At 39.1% G+C, this 18,818-nt stretch overlaps 1 protein-coding gene and 1 pseudogene across 1 annotated transcript; both read right to left on the bottom strand.

Annotated features, from left to right (window-relative positions):
* Positions 1-250: 250 nt before the first annotated feature.
* On the bottom strand, positions 251-1,183 carry LOC120874369 (annotated as a pseudogene).
* Positions 1,184-12,741: 11,558 nt separating this feature from the next.
* On the bottom strand, positions 12,742-13,665 carry LOC120874380 (putative olfactory receptor 10D3). Its single transcript, XM_040255752.1, has one exon. The coding sequence runs from the start codon at positions 13,663-13,665 to the stop codon at positions 12,742-12,744; it is 924 nt and encodes a 307-aa protein (XP_040111686.1).
* Positions 13,666-18,818: the final 5,153 nt, after the last annotated feature.

Here is an 18,818-nt window from a genome sequence, read left to right as displayed (position 1 = left end):
TCCTCTGTAAATTGGGATGATGATATCTACTCCATGTAATAATTATCATAATAACATATGTCAGTACTTATAAAGTGCATAAAATAGTGCTTGGCCCATGGTAAGTGCTGTAAAAGATTTTGCTCAATAAAAATTATATAAATATATACATGCTAATCACAAAAAAATGTCCATTCAAATTGTTTAGCAGTCACACCAATGCTAAGAGACTAGTCATCCCTGATAAATACAAGGCAAATGACAGAAAAGCTTACACTCCACAGGTGTGTACTCTCTGGATTAGTGCTTTTCTCAGAGCCAACTTCATATCCTTGTTTCTCAAGCTGTATATCAAAGGATTCAGGGAAGGGTTAACAATATTATTGAACAACGGAACCACAGAATCCAGCCAAGGGCTGGAGGCAGGCCGGAGATAAATGAGGATCACGGGTCCATAGAAGAGCAGGAAGGAAGTCAGGTGGGCACTGCAGGTGGAGAAGGCTCTGTGCCTCCCTTCGGAGGAGCTGATTCTCAATATAGAGATGACGATGCGAGTATAAGAAGTGAGGACAAGAAGGAAACACAGGAGTGCCACTACACCTACGTTGGTGACACTCACTGTTTGAGCTAGAGAGGTGTCTGCACAGGCCAGGGGCAGCACCACCGAGATGTCACAGAAGAAATTGCCCACCTCCTTGGGGCCACAGTAAGGTAACTTAAACACAAGAAATGTGAGGACAGACGCATGCACACTGCTCCCCATCCAGGTGCTCAGAGTCAAGATGGCACACACCCTGGGGTTCATGATAGCTGTGTACTGCAAGGGGTGACAGATGGCAGCAAAGCGGTCATAGGCCATCACAGTGTACAGGAAACACTCCGTGCAGCCCAGGAAGTGATAAAAGAAGAGCTGGCAGGCGCAGCCCTGGTAAGAGATGGTCCAGCTTTGCCCCAGAAGGTAGAGCATCATTTTGGGGGAACTCACGGAAGGGAAAAAGATGTCAAACACCGACAGGTTACCCAGGAAGAAATACATGGGGGTGTGCAGGTTGGAGGAAGTGAGGGTGGCCAGGAGAATGAGCAGGTTCCCCACAAGAGTGAGCAGGTAGAAGGCGAGGAAGAAGACAAAGAGTGCATGTTCCAGCCCCTATGTGTGAGGGATTCCCGTGAGGAGGAACTCAGTTACTGGAGTGTGATTCCTCATCTTCACACCTAGTCACACCTGGAAGATCAGACAGTGGTCTCACTGAGATGGGCTTTCCCCAAACACTAATACCTGCACAAGACCCAGGGGAAAGGGATAGTATCTATGTATTATACATAAAAACCTTCTAGATGGGAATCAGTCCAGTTCTTACTAATTAATGAGAGACATTCAGCCATTATTCATCTGTATCTGCTGAAAGATAATAGCTAGCACAAGAGAAATAGAGCAGAGGGTAGAAGATAAATCCTGCCTCAGATTTATCTGAATTTAAATGCCCGATCTAATTCCCACTCAGTGATTTTGTACACTCGTGGCGGATTCATGTCAATGTATGGCAAAACCAATACAGTATTGTAAAGTAAAATAAAGTAAAAATAAAAATTAAAAAAAAATAAATAAAAAACAAGTCTCCATATCTCCTCAATATCTGGGTTAATAGTTTAATAATATCTTATGATTCTAAGATTTAATAATATGATTCTACTTTGGCCCCATGATCTGAAGAACTGACTCTGATGCTGGGAAAGATTGAAGGCAGGAGGAGAAGGGGATGACAGAGGATGAGACGGTTGGATGGCACCACCAACTCGATGGACATGAGTTTGAGCAAACTCCAGGATTTGGCGATGGACAAGGAAGCCTGGCGTGCTGCAGTCCATTGGGTCGCAAAGAGTCAGACAAGACTGAGCGACTGAACTTGATTCTAATGAGGAATAATGCTTTAATATATATAAAACCCCTAATGTAATGCTGCAAATTCCTATCCTCATTAGAAAATTCCCTCAAGGTACTGAATTCTGATTTCAATGCTCCTTTACTGCACACAGCATTTGACTTAGACTGATCTGCCCCTGTAGCACTTTGGAATCATCTATTGATGTCAGCGATTCACAAAAATGCTTTCTCCATCGTCAACTCGAAAAATTGACAACGAAGAACCATCTAGTGGAAATACAGTGAAACACAATGGAAATGATAATACTTAATTCAGGAAAAAGCAACAGGCAGTTAGCAACAATAAAAACAACTATCTTCTCTCAATGTCACAGTCAGTCTCTCAATAGAAGTTATGTCTGCAATATGACAGTGTATGCCATCCCGATGAAGGTTTTTAAGACTCAGTGTCGTTAACTAGGGAATATCTTAAGAAAACCCATGGAGTCAGCTAAATCTATGTTTAGTCCAAACTCCAGTAGAGCCAATTTCCATTTTCTCTCACATGCCTATGGTGTGTATAACCCATCAGATGAGGAGAGAGCGTTCCAGAAAGAAGGCACCTACAGATGGAAGGGAAAGAGTTGACATGGGCTGGAATCCGGGCTCCACATGCACCCTCCTGCTTTCTTTCCTTTCTTTCCTTCAGAGCCTGGAACAGAAGGTCAGGCTCTGAAACCAAAGAAGCTGAATGCACCTCTTAGATTAAGTCACTCAGACTTGAAAATCCAGATCAACAGTGCCTGTGTTCCTTGGGAAAAGGAGTGGCATTCATTCCCTGAAGAGTGAATAGATGTTTTGAGCATTCCTTCGAGACCTTCTCCCCATGTGGGATGTCTGTAGAACAGGGGGAGCAATTACACTGGAGACTTTCCCCTCCTTCCTTCTTCTCCTCACTGTCTCTACTTCATTAAATCTTAGACTAAAATATAATTATGTAAAAGCATTTCCTTATTTTCAGTATGTATGTATGTTCCACATTTTGATTATCTATTTGTCATTAATGGGCACAAATAGCTTCCATCTCCTACCTATCATGAATAATTCTGCCATGAACATACTATATGTATGAATATTCATGACTCTTGGATGTATACTCAGAAGTAAAATTAGTGAATCATAGGGTAATTTTATTTCCAAATTTATTGAGAAATCACCATACTACTTTCCATAGAGAATGTACCATTTTGCAATTCCTACCAACGGTGCACAATGGTTCCAAGTTTTCCACATATCTTTTCTATTTTGCTTTTTTCCCCAGTAAGAGCTATTCTGATGAGTGTAGGTGATATCTCAATGTGAATTTCATTTGCATCTCCCTAACAATGAAGAGACTTAGCAGCAGCAGCAACAATTACAATAAACGGTGGAAAATTCTGAAAGAGATCGGAATACCAGACCACCTGACCTGCCTCTTGAGAAACATATATGCAGGTCAGGAAGCAACAGTTAGAACTGGACATGGAACAAAAGACTGGTTCCAAATAGGAAAAGGAGTATGCCAAGGATGCATATTGTCACCCTGCTTATTTATATACAGAGTAGATCATGAGAAATGCTGGGTTGGAAGAAACACAAGCTGGAATCAAGATTGTCAGGAGAAATATCAATAACCTCAGATATGCAGATGACACCACCCTTATGGCAGAAAGTGAAGAGGAACTAAAAAGCCTCTTGATGAAAATCAAAGAGGAGAGTGAAAAAGTTGGCTTAAAGCTCAACATTCAGAAAACAAAGATCATGGCATCTGGTCCCATCACTTCATGGGAAATAGATGGGGAAACAGTGTCAGACTTTATTTTTTGGGGCTCCAAAATCACTGCAGATGGTGATTGTAGCCATGAAATTAAAAGATGCTTACTCCTTGGAAGGAAAGTTATGACCAACCTAGATGGCATATTCAAAAGCAGAGACATTACTTTGCCAACAAAGGTCCGTCTAATCAAAGCTATGGTTTTTGCAGTGGCCATGTATGGATGTGAGAGTTGGACTGTGAAGAAAGCTGAGCACTGAAGAATTGATGCTTTTGAACTGTGGTATTGGAGAAGACTCTTGAGAGTCCCTTGGACTGCAAGGAGATCCAACCACTCGATTCTAAAGATCAGTCCTGGGTGTTCATTGGAAGGACTGATGCTAAAGCTGAAACTCCAATACTTTGGCCACCTGATGCAAAGAGTTAACTCATTGGAAAAAACTCTGATGCTGGGAGGGATTGGGGGCAGGAGGAGAAGGGGACGACAGAGGATGAGATGGCTGGATGGCATCATCGACTCGATGGACATGAGTTTGAGTGAACTCTGGGAGTTGGTGATGGATAGGGAGGCCTGGCGTGCTGCAATTCGTGGGGTTGCAAAGATCGGACACGACTGAATGACTGAACTGAACTGAACTGAACAATTACTGATATTAAGCATCTTTTCATATGCTTCATGATCAATTGTATGTCTTCTTTACAGATGTCTATTTAAGTCCTTTTCCCCCCTTTTAATCAATTATTTGTTTTGTTGTTGTTCTTGTTGAGGATGCTGGAATAAGATTTTAAGAACTGGTGTGTGCATGTGTGTGTGTGTGCACATGTGTTTTAAGAAAAGATTTATGTTGTGTGCTATACTAAAGTTTTAGATACAGGGAAGTTTTAAGATGTTTTAATATTTTTGCAGTGCTTGTCATTACAACACTGATTTTGGAGAAGCCGAGAAAAGTGATGGAGTTCATTCTTATTTGGTTTCTTCAACTTTAAAGAGAATATGTATTTCAACTTTAATGAAAATATATATCTAAAGAAGTTATGTGGTTGTTCTGTATCCCACATGTTTCACTCATGTTTCTGTTTTCATATCAATAAATTTGCAATTACATCATAATTTGAAAGGCTAAGTGATACCCATTCATTCATTCAACAAACTCACACACGGTGCTTACTAGGTCACTGGGCAATGTCCTATGGGTACAACAGTGAATAAGACAAACATGATGGAAATTTGTCTTGCACAGGAAAGAAATAAAATGAACAAGTTTAAGTATTAGTGGTGACAATAGTGATTTGTCATAATTACTATATAGGGTTTACCAGATATTATAGCATGAGGGTTCTTCCATCAGTATCCAGCATTAATAGGGCGGCAAACTAATACTAGAATTGTTTGAAACCAACATATAGTCTAGGACACACTTCCAAAGCATAGGAATAGGATTCTGTATGATCTTAGATTGTACCTGTCATGTTAGGAGGGGCCATGGAATCCTCACATTGCACATCAAACCATTGTCTGCGGTGCAAATGGACTTCATTTTGTCCTTTTGGTCTCATGCTTTTTGTAAGGGCAGCAACTTATTTTGCTTGGGGTTTTCACTTTTTGTTTTATTTTAATGGTTTCAAATGGTATGGATACTTTGGGGAGTAAAAATGCAACACAAACCTACACATCAGTAAAATGTCATAGAAAACAAGGACTCGTGTGTCCATGGGATCGCCTATAAATATTGTCCTTCTTTCTGTCTGGATTCTGAATAAAAGTGAGAAATGATGAACAACTTGGGTATTTGGGGAGGCCAAGTTGGAAAATGTAACTTGGTGGGGAAACCAGATATGCATGGTAACTGAACCCAGTAATCAGGATATCTTCTCTTCAAACAACACTGGACAATATGGCTTTCCCAACCCTTTCACTCTAGAGGGTAATCTGGAATGTTGTCAGTATGATACAGTAGGAAACAGTGATAGTAGGAGTTAACAGGACTTGAGACTAGAGTTGTATTAACCCTAACTACATGTGTAATGAAGGGCAAGATACTTATTGCTATATCTCAGTGCCACCATGTACAGAGGGGTACAATGGGTTGTGGCACAGAATTAATGGAGATAACAAGAAAGTCAATATATAAACATGACCAATGTCCCTCTATATTATACCAGCTATTTATTGAACACTATGTTTCATGAGCTCTGAAGAGAGCTCAATAAAGGCCATGTAGGATAGGCATAAATAAACACAGAATAACAAAAATACCAAATACAAAACAGAAGGAGAAAATGTGGAAAGCAATCAGAAAAAAATGACTCATCCTTTACAAGGGAACCTCAGTAAGAACTTTGACTTTTCATATGAAACAGTGGATCTCAGAAAGCACCAGAACAAGTATTTAAGTACTCAAAGAAAAAAAAGCCAACCAGGATACTACTGACATTAAAAAATCATCCAAATGAATATGAAACATGAAATAAAGACATTCTATAAAAAATTAAACTGGAAAAAATTTGCTCCCAGCAAATGTACCTTATGAGAACTACTAAATGAAGTCCTTCAAGCTAATAACACTTAATTCTAGATGCTAATACAAATACAAATGAAAGACAAACACCATTGGTAAAGGTGAAAGACAAACATCATTGGTATGCTATTTAAAAAGACAGTATAAATTCATATTTTCTAATTTCTGTGAACTTATTTTAATACCAAATATATAAAACAATATGCATATAAAGTATTACAGGGCATGCACTATATATGAAAATGTAATATACTTGCCAATAATAGCAAAAAAGAGGTAGATGGGAGCAAATCTGTATTGAGAAAAGAAAATGACATGATAATTCAAAACCCCACAAACAAATGGAGAAAATTAAAGGAAAAAGGTTATTATAACAAAAGCTGTAAATACACAGTGGCTTTACATACTTTACCCAGCTTCTTTAAAAGACATAAAATTACACAAAGCAATAATTATAACAATGCATTGTTGAAATTGTAGCATTCATAGGTGTAATATGTCTAACAATAATATCACAAGGAGAGAACAGAAGGCAGAGAGCTAAATAGTAGTGTCTCTCTGTCACTATGGAATTAATTTAGTATTTGTCTGAAGCTTATTGTGGTAATTTAAGACATGAAACCAAGCCATGCCTAGAGGGCAACCCAAGACAGGAGGGTCATGGTGGAGAGGCCTGGCAGAATGTGGTCCACTGGAGAAGGGAATGGCAAGCCACTTCAGTATTCTTGCCTTGAGAACCCCATGAACAGTAGGAAAAGGCAAAATGATAGGATACCAAAAGAGGAACTTCCCAGGTCATTAGGTGCCCAGTATGCTACTGGAGATCAGTGGAGAAGTAACTACAGAAAGAATGAAGGGATGGAGCCAAAGCAAAAGCAATACCCAGCTGTGGATGTAACTGGTGATAGAAGCAAGATCCAATGCTGTAAAGAGCAATATTTCACAGGAACCTGGAATGTTAGGTCCATGAATGAAGGCAAATTGGAAGTGGTCAAACAAGAGATGGCAAGGGTGAACGTCAACATGCTAGGAATCAGCGAACTAAAATGGACTGGATGGGTGAATTTAACTCAGATGACAATTATATCTACTACTGTGGGCAGGAATCCCTCAGAAGAAATGGAGTAGCCATCATGGTCAACAAAAGAGTCTGAATGCAGTACTTGGATGCAATCTCAAAAATGACAGAATGATCTCTGTTCATCTCCAAGGCAAACCATTCAATATCACAGTTATCCAAGTCTATGCCCCAACCAGTAATGCTGAAGAAACTGAAGTTGAACGGTTTTATGAAGACCTACAAGACCTTTTAGAACTAACACCCAAAAAAGATGTCTTTTTCATTATAGGGGACTGGAATGCAAAAGTAGGAAGTCAAGAAACACCTGGAGTAACAGGCAAATTTGGCCTTGGAATGCGGAATGAAGCAGGGCAAAGACTAATAGAGTATTGCCAAGAAAATGCACTGGTCATAGCAAACACCCTCTTCCAATAACACAAGAGAAGACTCTACACATGGACATCACCAGATGGTCAACACTGAAATCAGATTGATTATATTCTTTGCAGGCAAAGATGGAAAAACTCTATACAGTCAGCAAAACAAGACCAGGAGCTGACTGTGGCTCAGATCATGAACTCCTTATAGCCAAATTCAGACTTAAATTGAAGAAAGTAGGGAAAACCACTAGACCATTCAGGTATGACCTAAATCAAATCCCTTATGATTATACAGAGGAAGTGAGAAATAGATTTAAGGGTCTAGATCTGATAGATAGAGTGCCTGATGAACTATGGAATGAGGTTCGTGACATTGTACAGGAGACAGGGATCAAGACCATCCCCATGGAAAATAAATGCAAAAAAGCAAAATAGCTGTCTGGAGAGGCCTTACAAATAGCTGTGAAAAGAAGAGAGGCGAAAAGCAAAGGAGAAAAGGAAAGATATAAGCATCTGAATGCAGAGTTCCAAAGAATAGCAAGAAGAGATAAGAAAGCCTTCTTCAGCGATCAGTGCGAAGAAATAGAGGAAAAGAACAGAATGGGAAAGACTAGAGATCTCTTCAAGAAAATTAGGGATACCAAGGGAACATTTCATGCAAAGATGGGCTCGATAAAGGACAGAAATGGTCTGGACCTAATAGAAGCAGAAGATATTAAGAAGAGGTGGCAAGAATACACAGAAGAACTGTACAAAAAAGATCTTCACAACCCAGATAATCATGATGATGTGATCACTAATCTAGAGCCAGACATCTTGGAATGTGAAGTCAAGTGGGCCTTAGAAAGCATCACTACAAACAAAGCTAGTGGAGGTGATGGAAGTCCAGTTGAGCTATTTCAAATCCTGACAGATGATGCTGTGAAAGTGCTGCACTCAATATGCCAGCAAATTTGGAAAACTCAGCCGTGGCCACAAGACTGGAAAAGGTCAGTTTTCATTCCAATCCAAAACAAAAGCAATGCCAAAGAATGCTCAAACTACCGCACAATTGCTCTCATCTCACATGCTAGTAAAGTAATGCTCAAAATTCTCCAAGCCAGACTTCAGCAATACGTGAACCGTGAACTGCCTGATGTTCAAGCTGGTTTTAGAAAAGACAGAGGAACCAGAGATCAAATTGCCAACATCCGCTGGATCATCAAAAAAGCAAGAGAGTTCCAGAAAAAAACATCTATTTCTGCTTTATTGACTATGCCAAAGCCTTTGACTGTGTGGATCACAATAAACTGTGGAAACTTCTGAAAGAGATGGGAATACCAGACCACCTGACCTGCCTCTTGAGAAATATGTATGCAGGTCAGGAAGCAACAGTTAGAACTGGACATGGAACAACAGACTGGTTCCAAAGAGGAAAAGGAGTACATCGAGGCTGTATATTGTCACTCTGCTTATTTAACTTCTATGCAGAGTACATCATGAGAAATGCTGGACTGGAAGAAACACAAGCTGGAATCAAGATTGCCAGGAGAAATATCAATAACCTCAGATATGCAGATGACACCACCCTTATGGCAGAAAGTGAAGAGGAGCTAAAAAGCCTCTTGATGAAAGTGAAAAAGGAGAGTGAAAAAGTTGGCTTAAAGCTCAACATTCAGAAAAGAAGATCATGGCATCTGGTCCCATCACTTCATGGCAAATAGATGGGGAAACTGTAGAAACAGTGTCAGACTTTATTTTGGGGGGCTCCAAAATCTCTGCAGATGGTGACTGCAGCCATGAAATTAAAAGACGCTTACTCCTTGGAAGAAAAGTGATGACCAACCTAGATAGTATATTCAAAAGCAGAGACATTACTTTGCCGACTAAGGTCCGTCTAGTCAAGGCTATGGTTTTTCCTGTGGTCATGTATGGATGTGAGAGTTGGACTGTGAAGAAGGCTGAGAGCCAGAGAATTGATGCTTTTGAACTGTGGTGTTGGAGAAGACTCTTGAGGCTCCTTTGGACTGCAAGGAGATCCAACCAGTCCATTCTGAAGGAGATCAACCCTGGGAAAGGAATGATGCTAAAGCTGAAACTGCAGTCTTTGGCCACCTCATGCAAAGAGTTGACTCATTGGAAAAGACTCTGATGCTGGGAGAGATTGGGGGCAAGAGGAGAAGGGGACGACCCAGGATGAGATGGCTGGATGGCATCACTGACTCGATGGACGTGAGTCTGAGTGAACTCTGGGAGATGGTGATGGACAGGGAGGCCTGGCGTGCTGTGATTCATGGGGTTGCAAAGAGTCGGACACGACTGAGTGACTGAACTGAACTGAGCTGACGACATAACATGGTAAGCCCTAGAGCAACTATTAAGGTAATAATTCAAACAATATAGTGAAAAACTCATTAAAGAAATTAAAAGTGCTAAGAAATATTAATTAAATTAATTTTTAAAGGAGAAATAAAAGAACAATAAAAGACATGGAATGACACATATAGAAAGCAAAAAGTATATATGCGATATTTACATATCACAGTAAATCCAATTATATCTATATTAACTTTAAAATGTGAATGGATTAAGGCAGAAATCATTGAACTGGACCATAAAAATGATCCAAATGCATTCTGTCTATAGGAGACACATTTTAGATTCAAAGACAAAAACAAGAGACTTCCCAAGTGGTCCAGTGGCTAAGACTCTGAGCTCTCAATGTAGGGGGTCTGGTTTCATATCTGTGGTCAGGGAACTAGATCTCACATGCTGCAACTAAGAACCAGGGCAGCCAAATAAATTAATTAAAAATAAATATTTTTAAAGTAATTAGCCTCCAATTAAAATAAATACATTTAAATTTAAAAAAATAAAAAGATACAAACAGAAGGAAAATAAGAGTGTAGAAAAAGATGTCATGCAAATAGAAACAACAGGGGAGTTGAAGTGGTTAGATTCGTAGACAAAATAGACTTTAAAACAGAACATGTTACTAGAGATAAAAAAGGAATATTTTATAATAATAAAAGGGTTAATCTGGTATAAAGACAGAACAATTGTAAATGCATATGCATGTAATAACATATAGTTGCCTCAGAAATCAAGAGAACTAGAGACAGTCATATCACATATGAAGTGGGGGAGGTGCAGAGGGACGTAAATAACCTGCGACTCCATGGATGAACCTTGAAAGCATTATGCTAAGACAGCCACACACACACACAAACACACATTTTATGTGATTCTCTTGATTAAAATGTCCAGAACAGGGAAATCTATAGATACAGAAAGCAGATTAATGATAGCTTACAGTCAAAGGTGACAGGGGTAATAAGAGAATGATAGCTAAATGGTATAAGATAGCTTTTTGAGATGATAAAAATGTCCTAAAACACACCATGGGGATGGTTGCACATATCTGTGAATATACTAAAAAAACACTGACTCATGCATTTTAAATGGGTGAATTATTTGGTATGTAAATTATATCTCAATAAAACTGGTTAAAAACTGTGGCAACTGAAAATGCTTGATACACTATTAAAACAAGATTGGTGGCTCAGTGTTAAAGAATCCGCCTGTCAATGCAGGAGACACAAGAGACTCACTGCAGTAGAAAATGGCAATCCACTCCAGTCTTCTTGCCTGAAAAATCCCATGGACTGAGGAGCCTGGTGGGCTACAGTCCATGGGGTTGAAAAGAGTCTGACATGACTCTGCAACTGAGCACAGTTTATACACTTATTTATAGACATGACTGCAGCTGCTGTTGCTTAGTCACTTCAGTCGTGTCCGACTCTGTGTGACCCTAAGGACTGCAGCCTGCCAGGCTCCTCCATCTGTGGGATTCTCTATACAAGAGTACTAGAATGGGTTGCCACGCCCTCCTCCAGAGGATCTTCCCAACTCAGGGATAGAACCCGGGTCTACTGCATTGCAGGCAGATTCTTTACCACTGAGCCACCAGGGAAGCCCCACATATGTGACTACAACTGCATAAATACACATATGTAGATATTGGAGAAGGAAACGGCAACCCACTCCAGTGTTCTTGCCTGGAGAATCCCAGGGATGGGGGAGCCTGGTGGGCTGCCGTCTATGGGGTCGCACAGAGTCGGACACGACTGAAGTGACTTAGCAGTAGCAGCAGCAGCAGCAGATAGGTATATAATAATAGAGATATAAAACAAATAATTATAAACAGGAAGTCAGGAAATTTAGTTCAAATTTAGTCACCAATGAGAGAGATAGAGCAAATGCCAGAATGTTAATGGTGATTATATTTCAGTGGTAGCATTAATGCATAATTTCAGGTCACTTTAATTTTCACAGTCTTCCTGTTTTCTTCAAATCTATTTACTTATATAAGGGGAAAAAGATAATTATATTTGAAGGTTCAGGAATTCTGCAATTCAAACTCAGTCTTAATTTAATGAAAGAAAATCTGCAGTCATTATTATAGAATTCAAATCACTGTAGTAAAGAACAGATATACTTAACTAAGATTGATGATCTATTAAAATACATGTTAGTAGATATATGGATATCACCTGGCTTCTGGAATGTAACAGAAATTCTTTATATCAAGATGAAATACATAACATTTATTAAAATATATATTAAAAAGTGATAAAATTAATGGAACAAATTTAATAGACTACAGATTTTTCTTTGGAAAATTGGAGAATACTCAATGTAAATTTAAAAGAAGTCCCTAAAAGAAGTAAGCATTTATGTTATAATTCTGACAATACAGTGGAAGCATTAGCAAAAAGTTAAAAACCTTGCATTCACATCCTAGCTCAGCGACTTTCTATCTCTGAGACACTGCAAAACTGTCCTAACCTCTTGGTGCTTTAATATTCTCCTCTGTAAATCGGAAAAATAATATCTACTCCATGTGATAATAAAAACATGTGTCAGTACTTGTAAAGTGCATAGAATACTGCCTAGCACATGGTAAGTGCTGTAAAAGATATTGTTGAAAAAAATTTTTTATAAATTTTTAAACTGATCATAAAGAATTAATTCAACCTACTTGTCCCACATCACACTTAGCAGTCACACCAACTGTAAGAGACTAGGTGCCCCAGATAAATATAAGGCAAAATTGTAAGGACAGATAATGACAGAAAAGCTTACACTCCTCAGGTAGGTACTCCATGGATTAGTGCTTTTCTCAGAGCCAACTTCACATCCTTGTTTCTCAAGCTGTATATCAAAGGATTTAAGGAAGGGGTAACAATATTATTTAATACCTGAACCACAGAATCCAACCATGGGCTGGAGGCAGGCCGGAGATAAATGAGGACCACGGGTCCATAGAAGAGCAGAACAGAAGTCAGGTGGGCACTGCAGGTGGAGAAGGCTCTGTGCCTCCCTTCAGAGGAGCTGATTCTCAATATAGAGATAACGATGCGAGTATAAGAAGTGAGGACAAGAAGGAAACACAGGAGTGCCACAACACCTACGTTGGTGACACTCACCCTCTGAGCTAGAGAGGTGTCTGCACAGGCCAGGGGCAGCACCACCGGGATGTCACAGAAGAAATTGCGGACCTCCTTGGGGCCACAGTAAGGTAACTTAAACACAAGAAATGTGAGGACAGACGCATGCACACTGCTCCCCATCCAGGTGCTCAGAGTCAAGATGGCGCACACCCTGGGGTTCATGATGGCCGTGTACCGCAAGGGGTGACAGATGGCAGCAAAGCGGTCATAGGCCATCACAGTGTACAGGAAACACTCCGTGCAGCCCAGGAAGTGATAAAAGAAGAGCTGGCAGGCGCAGCCCTGGTAAGAGATGGTCCGGCTTTGCCCCAGTAGGTAGAGCATCGTTTTGGGGGAACTCACGGAAGGGAAAAAGATGTCAAACACCGACAGGTTGCCCAGGAAGAAATACATGGGGGTGTGCAGGTTGGAGGAAGTGAGGGTGGCCAGGAGAATGAGCAGGTTCCCCACAAGTGTGAGCAGGTAGAAGGCGAGGAAGAAGACAAAGAGCACGTGTTCCAGCCCCTGTGTGTGAGGGATTCCCATGAGGAGGAACTCGGTTACTGGAGTGTGATTCCTCATCTTCACATCTAGTCACACCTGGAAGGTCAGACAGTGGTCTCACTGAGATGGGCTTTTCCCAAAACACTAATACCTGCACAGGATCCATGGAAAAGGGATAACATCTATATACTATGCATAAAAATGGAGCAGAGAATGACAACCCACTCCAGTATTCTTGCCCAGAGAATTCTATGGACAGAGGAGCCTGGTGGGCTGTCATCCATGGGATCTCAAAGCATTGGACACGACTGCGTGGCTGAACTGTCCTGAACTAACTGATGTGAATGATTCTCAAAAATGCTCTCACCATCATAACTGGAACAGCAGAAAACTGAAAACCATCTAGTGGTAATACAGGAGAACAGGGTGGAAATGATAATACTTAATGCAGGCAAAAGCATCAAGCAATTAGCAATATTAAAAACAACTATCTCCTTTCAACATAAAATTCTGTCTTTCAATAGAATTTACATCTGCAATATGACACTATGTATGGATATAATTAAGGTTTTTAAGACTCAGCATCATTAATTAGGGAATATCATAAGAAAATCCATGGAGTCAACTAAGTCAGTTTTAGCCCGAACTCCAATAGAGCCAATTCCCATCTTCTCTCACCTGCTTGTATAACCCATTAGATGAGGAGAGAGCGTTCTGGAAAGAAGGCACCTACAGATGGAAGGGAAAGAGTGGGCTTGGGCTAGAATCCAGGCTCCACATCCACCCTCCTGGTTTCCTTTCCTTTTAGATGTCATGAAACAGAAGGGCCAGGCTCTGAAACCAGAGAAGCTGAACACACCTCTTTGTGAGAGGAGTGGTATTCATTCCCTAAAGAGTGAATAGGCATTTTGGGGTTTTCCTTTGGGACTGTCTCCCCAAAGGAGATATCTGTAGAACAGAGGAAGCAATTAGACTGGATGACTTTCCCCTCCTTCCTCTTTCTCCCCTCCCATTCTTTACTTCACTCTATCTCATTAATTCTTAGACTAAAATGTAATTATGCAAAAGCATTTGCTTATTTTCAAATCCTTTTGATTAACAGTAACTCTTGGACATTTTTTCCTTTAGTAGAGAGCCATCCATTAAGTTCAAATATTTGAAATTGCCTAGTGATACTGTGTTGAAATAACTGAGTTTAAATAAAAAGCTGGAGATTAGGAAAGTAACCACTTAGAAAGGAGGCAATAATCCCATCTGGTGTTGACAAAACTTCTTTTTCTATAATTAGTTGTATAGTTTCCCAATATAACTTTCTCAACTGCCTCAATTAATATCTTATCCTTTTCTAAAAACTCTTCTTCATTTTCATTTAAGATCACTACTAGTCTTTATCTAGCATGCTTTTCTACTCTAATTTGGTCCAATTTATGTTTTAAGAATTAATCTGCTAAGTACTGTGTAGAGAAAGGATCAGAAAACCAAAGGTAGAATTAGGTAGGGCTGTGATCATGTTATTTTTACTGGCCGTTCAATGAAACAAGCATGTGGATGTATTTAAAATGTTGTAGCTAAAATTGCTTTGAGATCACACAAAATAACAATGGTTTTACATATTCACAACATCCTAATAATCACTGTCTTTTTTTCTATGCTAAGGAATTCAGAAGTTTTCTGTTTATATGGTTCTGAAATCATAATTACTTCTTACTGAGAATCAGTTCAGTTCAATTCAGTCGCTCAGTCGTGTCCGACTCTTTGTGACCCCATGAATCACAGCACGCTCCTATTTTATTTAACCAAACTCTTCAAGGCTCCTTTATTTCATCCTTGCACCAACCTTATGAGTAGATGTTATCTTCTTTTTGAAGATAAATATAAGGCTGGAAAAGTTTAAATAATTACCAAAGTGTACTCCAAAAGCCAATCACAGAACTTAATTTGAATGTCAATCTGTCTGCATTTAAAACTTATGATCCATATGTGTGTGGATTTATCTCTGGGCTTTCTATTTTTTTCCATTGATCTATATTTCTGTCTTTGTGCCAATACCATACTGTCTTGATGACTGTGGCTTTGTAGTAGAGCCTGAAGTCAGGTAAGTTGATTCCTCCAGTTCCATTCTTCTTTCTCAAGATTGCTTTGGCTATTCGTGGCTTTTTACACACATATGGATACCTTATCTTTGACAAAGGAGGCAAGAATATACAATGGAGTAAAGACAATCTCTTTAACAAGTGGTGCTGGGAAAACTGGTCAAACACTTGTAAAAGAATGAAACTAGATCACTTTCTAACACCGCACACAAAGATAAACTCAAAATGGATTAAAGATCTAAATGTACGACCAGAAACTATAAAACTCCTAGAGGAGAACATAGGCAAAACACTCTCCGACATAAATCACAGCAGGTCCTCTATGATCCACCTCCCAGAATTCTGGAAATAAAAGCAAAAATAAACAAATGGGACCTAATTAAAATTAAAAGCTTCTGCACAACAAAGGAAAATATAAGCAAAGTGAAAAGACAGCCTTCCGAATGGGAGAAAATAATAGCAAATGAAGCAACTGACAAACAACTAATCTCAAAAATATACAAGCAACTCCTGCAGCTCAATTCCAGAAAAATAAATGACCCAATCAAAAAATGGGCCAAAGAACTAAATACACATTTCTCCAAAGAAGACACACGGATGGCTAACAAACACATGAAAAGATGCTCAACATCACTCATTATTAGAGAAATGCAAATCAAAACCACAATGAGGTACCACTTCACACCAGTCAGAATGTCTGCGATCCAAAAATCTGCAAGCAACAAATGCTGGAGAGGGTGTGGAGAGAAGGGAACCCTCCTACACTGTTGGTGGCAATGCAAACTAGTACAGCCACTATGGAGAACAGTGTGGAGAAAAGGGAACCCTCCTACACTGTTGGTGGGAATGCAAACTAGTACAGCCACTATGGAGAACAGTGTGGAGATTCCTTAAAAAATTGCAAATAGAACTGCCTTATGACCCAGCAATCCCACTGCTGGGCATACACACCAAGGAAACCAGAATTGAAAGAGACACATGTACCCCAATGTTCATCGCAGCACCGTTTATAATAGCCAGGACATGGAAACAACCTAGATGTCCATCAGCAGATGAATGGATAAGAAAGCGGTGGTACATATACACAATGGAGTATTACTCAGCCATTAAAAAGAATACATTTGAATCAGTTCTGATGAGATGGATGAAACTGGAGCCGATTATACAGAGTGAAGTAAGCCAGAAAGAAAAATACCAATACAGCATACTAACACATATATATGGAATTTAGAAAGATGGCAATGATGACCCTGTATGCAGGACAGCAAAAAAGACACAGATGTGTATAGCGGACTTTTGGACTCAGTGGGAGAGGGAGAGGGTGAGATGATTTGGGAGAATGACATTGAAACATGTATAATATCATGTAAGAATCAAATTGCCAGTCTATGTCCGATGCAGGATATGGCACGCTTGGGGCTGGTACGCGGGGATGACCCAGAGAGATGTTGTGGGGAGGGGGGTGCGAGGGGGGTTCATGTTTGGGAACACGTGTACACCCGTGGTGGATTCATGTCAGTGTATGCCAAAACCAATACAGAATTGCAAAGTAAAAAAAATAAATTATATATAAAAAAAAGAATATACTGATCAAAAGGATACAGCTAACTCATTTTCCCCAAAGACTTGGTAAATGGGGAGGCAGTCTTCTGAACATATTAAGTAAAACATATTACAATAATTACCAGTAAAAAAGAATAAATAAAACTTATGATCACTTCTAACAAAATGGAATAAATAATTTTAGGCTTAATTTTAAAAATAAATGTAGTCATATTTCTACTCATTTTATTTGCTAGCTTTGTTTTCATAATTAAGATGGTTAATCATGTCATCATAAAACTTAAAATTTTTTGACAAGCAATGATTTCTTTAATATTTTAAACAGCTTTATTGAGATACAATGCCATAAAGTACCCACTTTAAGTGTACAACTCAATAGAATATGTTTACAAAGAATATGTATTGATAGTTGTACAACTATTACCACAATCTAATTTGAGAACATTTCCCCCATAATATATATATACTATGTGTATATATGTGCATATAATATGTATGTATATATATGTATATGTAAATAAGTATATATACAATATACATAACATATATATTCCCTCATTTTCAGTCATTTTCATTCCTACCCCAAGCACTAAGCAATCAATTTACTTTCCATCTCTATGAATTTTCCCTTTTACTAGTGGAGTCACAAAATGTAGATTCCTTTTTTGTCTGCTTCTTTCACTGAACACAGAGTTTTTGAGACTGATCTCTGCTGGTGCAACAGTCAGTATTTTGTTCCTACATTTTGATGAAGCATATTGTAGCATATGAATATTTTGATTTCCTGAACCATAGGTGATGATTCTAGCTATATCCTAGTACTCACAGACCCCTACAGTTCATGGGGTCACAAAGAGTTGGACACAACTGAGCGACTAACACTTTCAGAAATTTTTTAATATCTCAAAATCACCATCATTATTATCCACGCAAAACTGTGTTATTTTGGATTGTGTCACATGTTAAACAGTTGAGTGTATGAATTCTGAACATATATACATATATACACACATATATCCATAGTTTTAATTATTTTGTTTCAGCTTGTAATCTAAATTTCTATACTATGAAAAACATTTACTGAATTAGTGAAAATCAGCCCAGCACTGAAATGATTTATAATTAGTAATGTGCCCCAATCTTTCTCTTTTCTCAATTTCCCTTACTATAAATTGAATATTTTACTTTGTATGTAAGCAATTCCAAGAAATCTTCAAGGGGTTTGTGCATCTCACAATTACTATCCCTATGATTCATCAAAACACAAATATTAGGAAGAGATATAATCCATTGTTATGGCTGTTGTTGTTGAGCTGCTAAGTCATGTCCAACATTTTGTGACCCCCCATAGACTATAGCAGGCCAGGCTTCCCTGTGCTTTACTGTCTCCCGGAGTTTACTAAAATTCATGTCTTATGAGTTGGTGATGCTATCTAACCAGCTCATCCTCTACCGTCCCTTCTCCTTTTGCCTTCAATCTTTCTAAACATCAGGGTCTTTTTCAATGAGTCAACTCTTCACATCAGGTGACCAAAGTACTGGAACTTCAGCTTCAGCATCAGTCTTTCCAATTAA

This window comes from Oryx dammah, unplaced genomic scaffold (assembly GCF_014754425.2).
Source record: "Oryx dammah isolate SB20612 unplaced genomic scaffold, SCBI_Odam_1.1 HiC_scaffold_15, whole genome shotgun sequence".
NCBI classification, from domain to species: domain Eukaryota; kingdom Metazoa; phylum Chordata; class Mammalia; order Artiodactyla; family Bovidae; genus Oryx; species Oryx dammah.
Note: the sequence above shows the minus strand (reverse complement) of the source record. Positions and strands in the feature narration are given on the sequence as shown.

Excerpts from the sequence above, each read along its gene's own strand:
- LOC120874380 (XM_040255752.1), bottom strand. The coding sequence starts at position 13,665 with ATGAGGAATCACACTCCAGTAACCGAGTTCCTCCTCATGGGAATCCCT.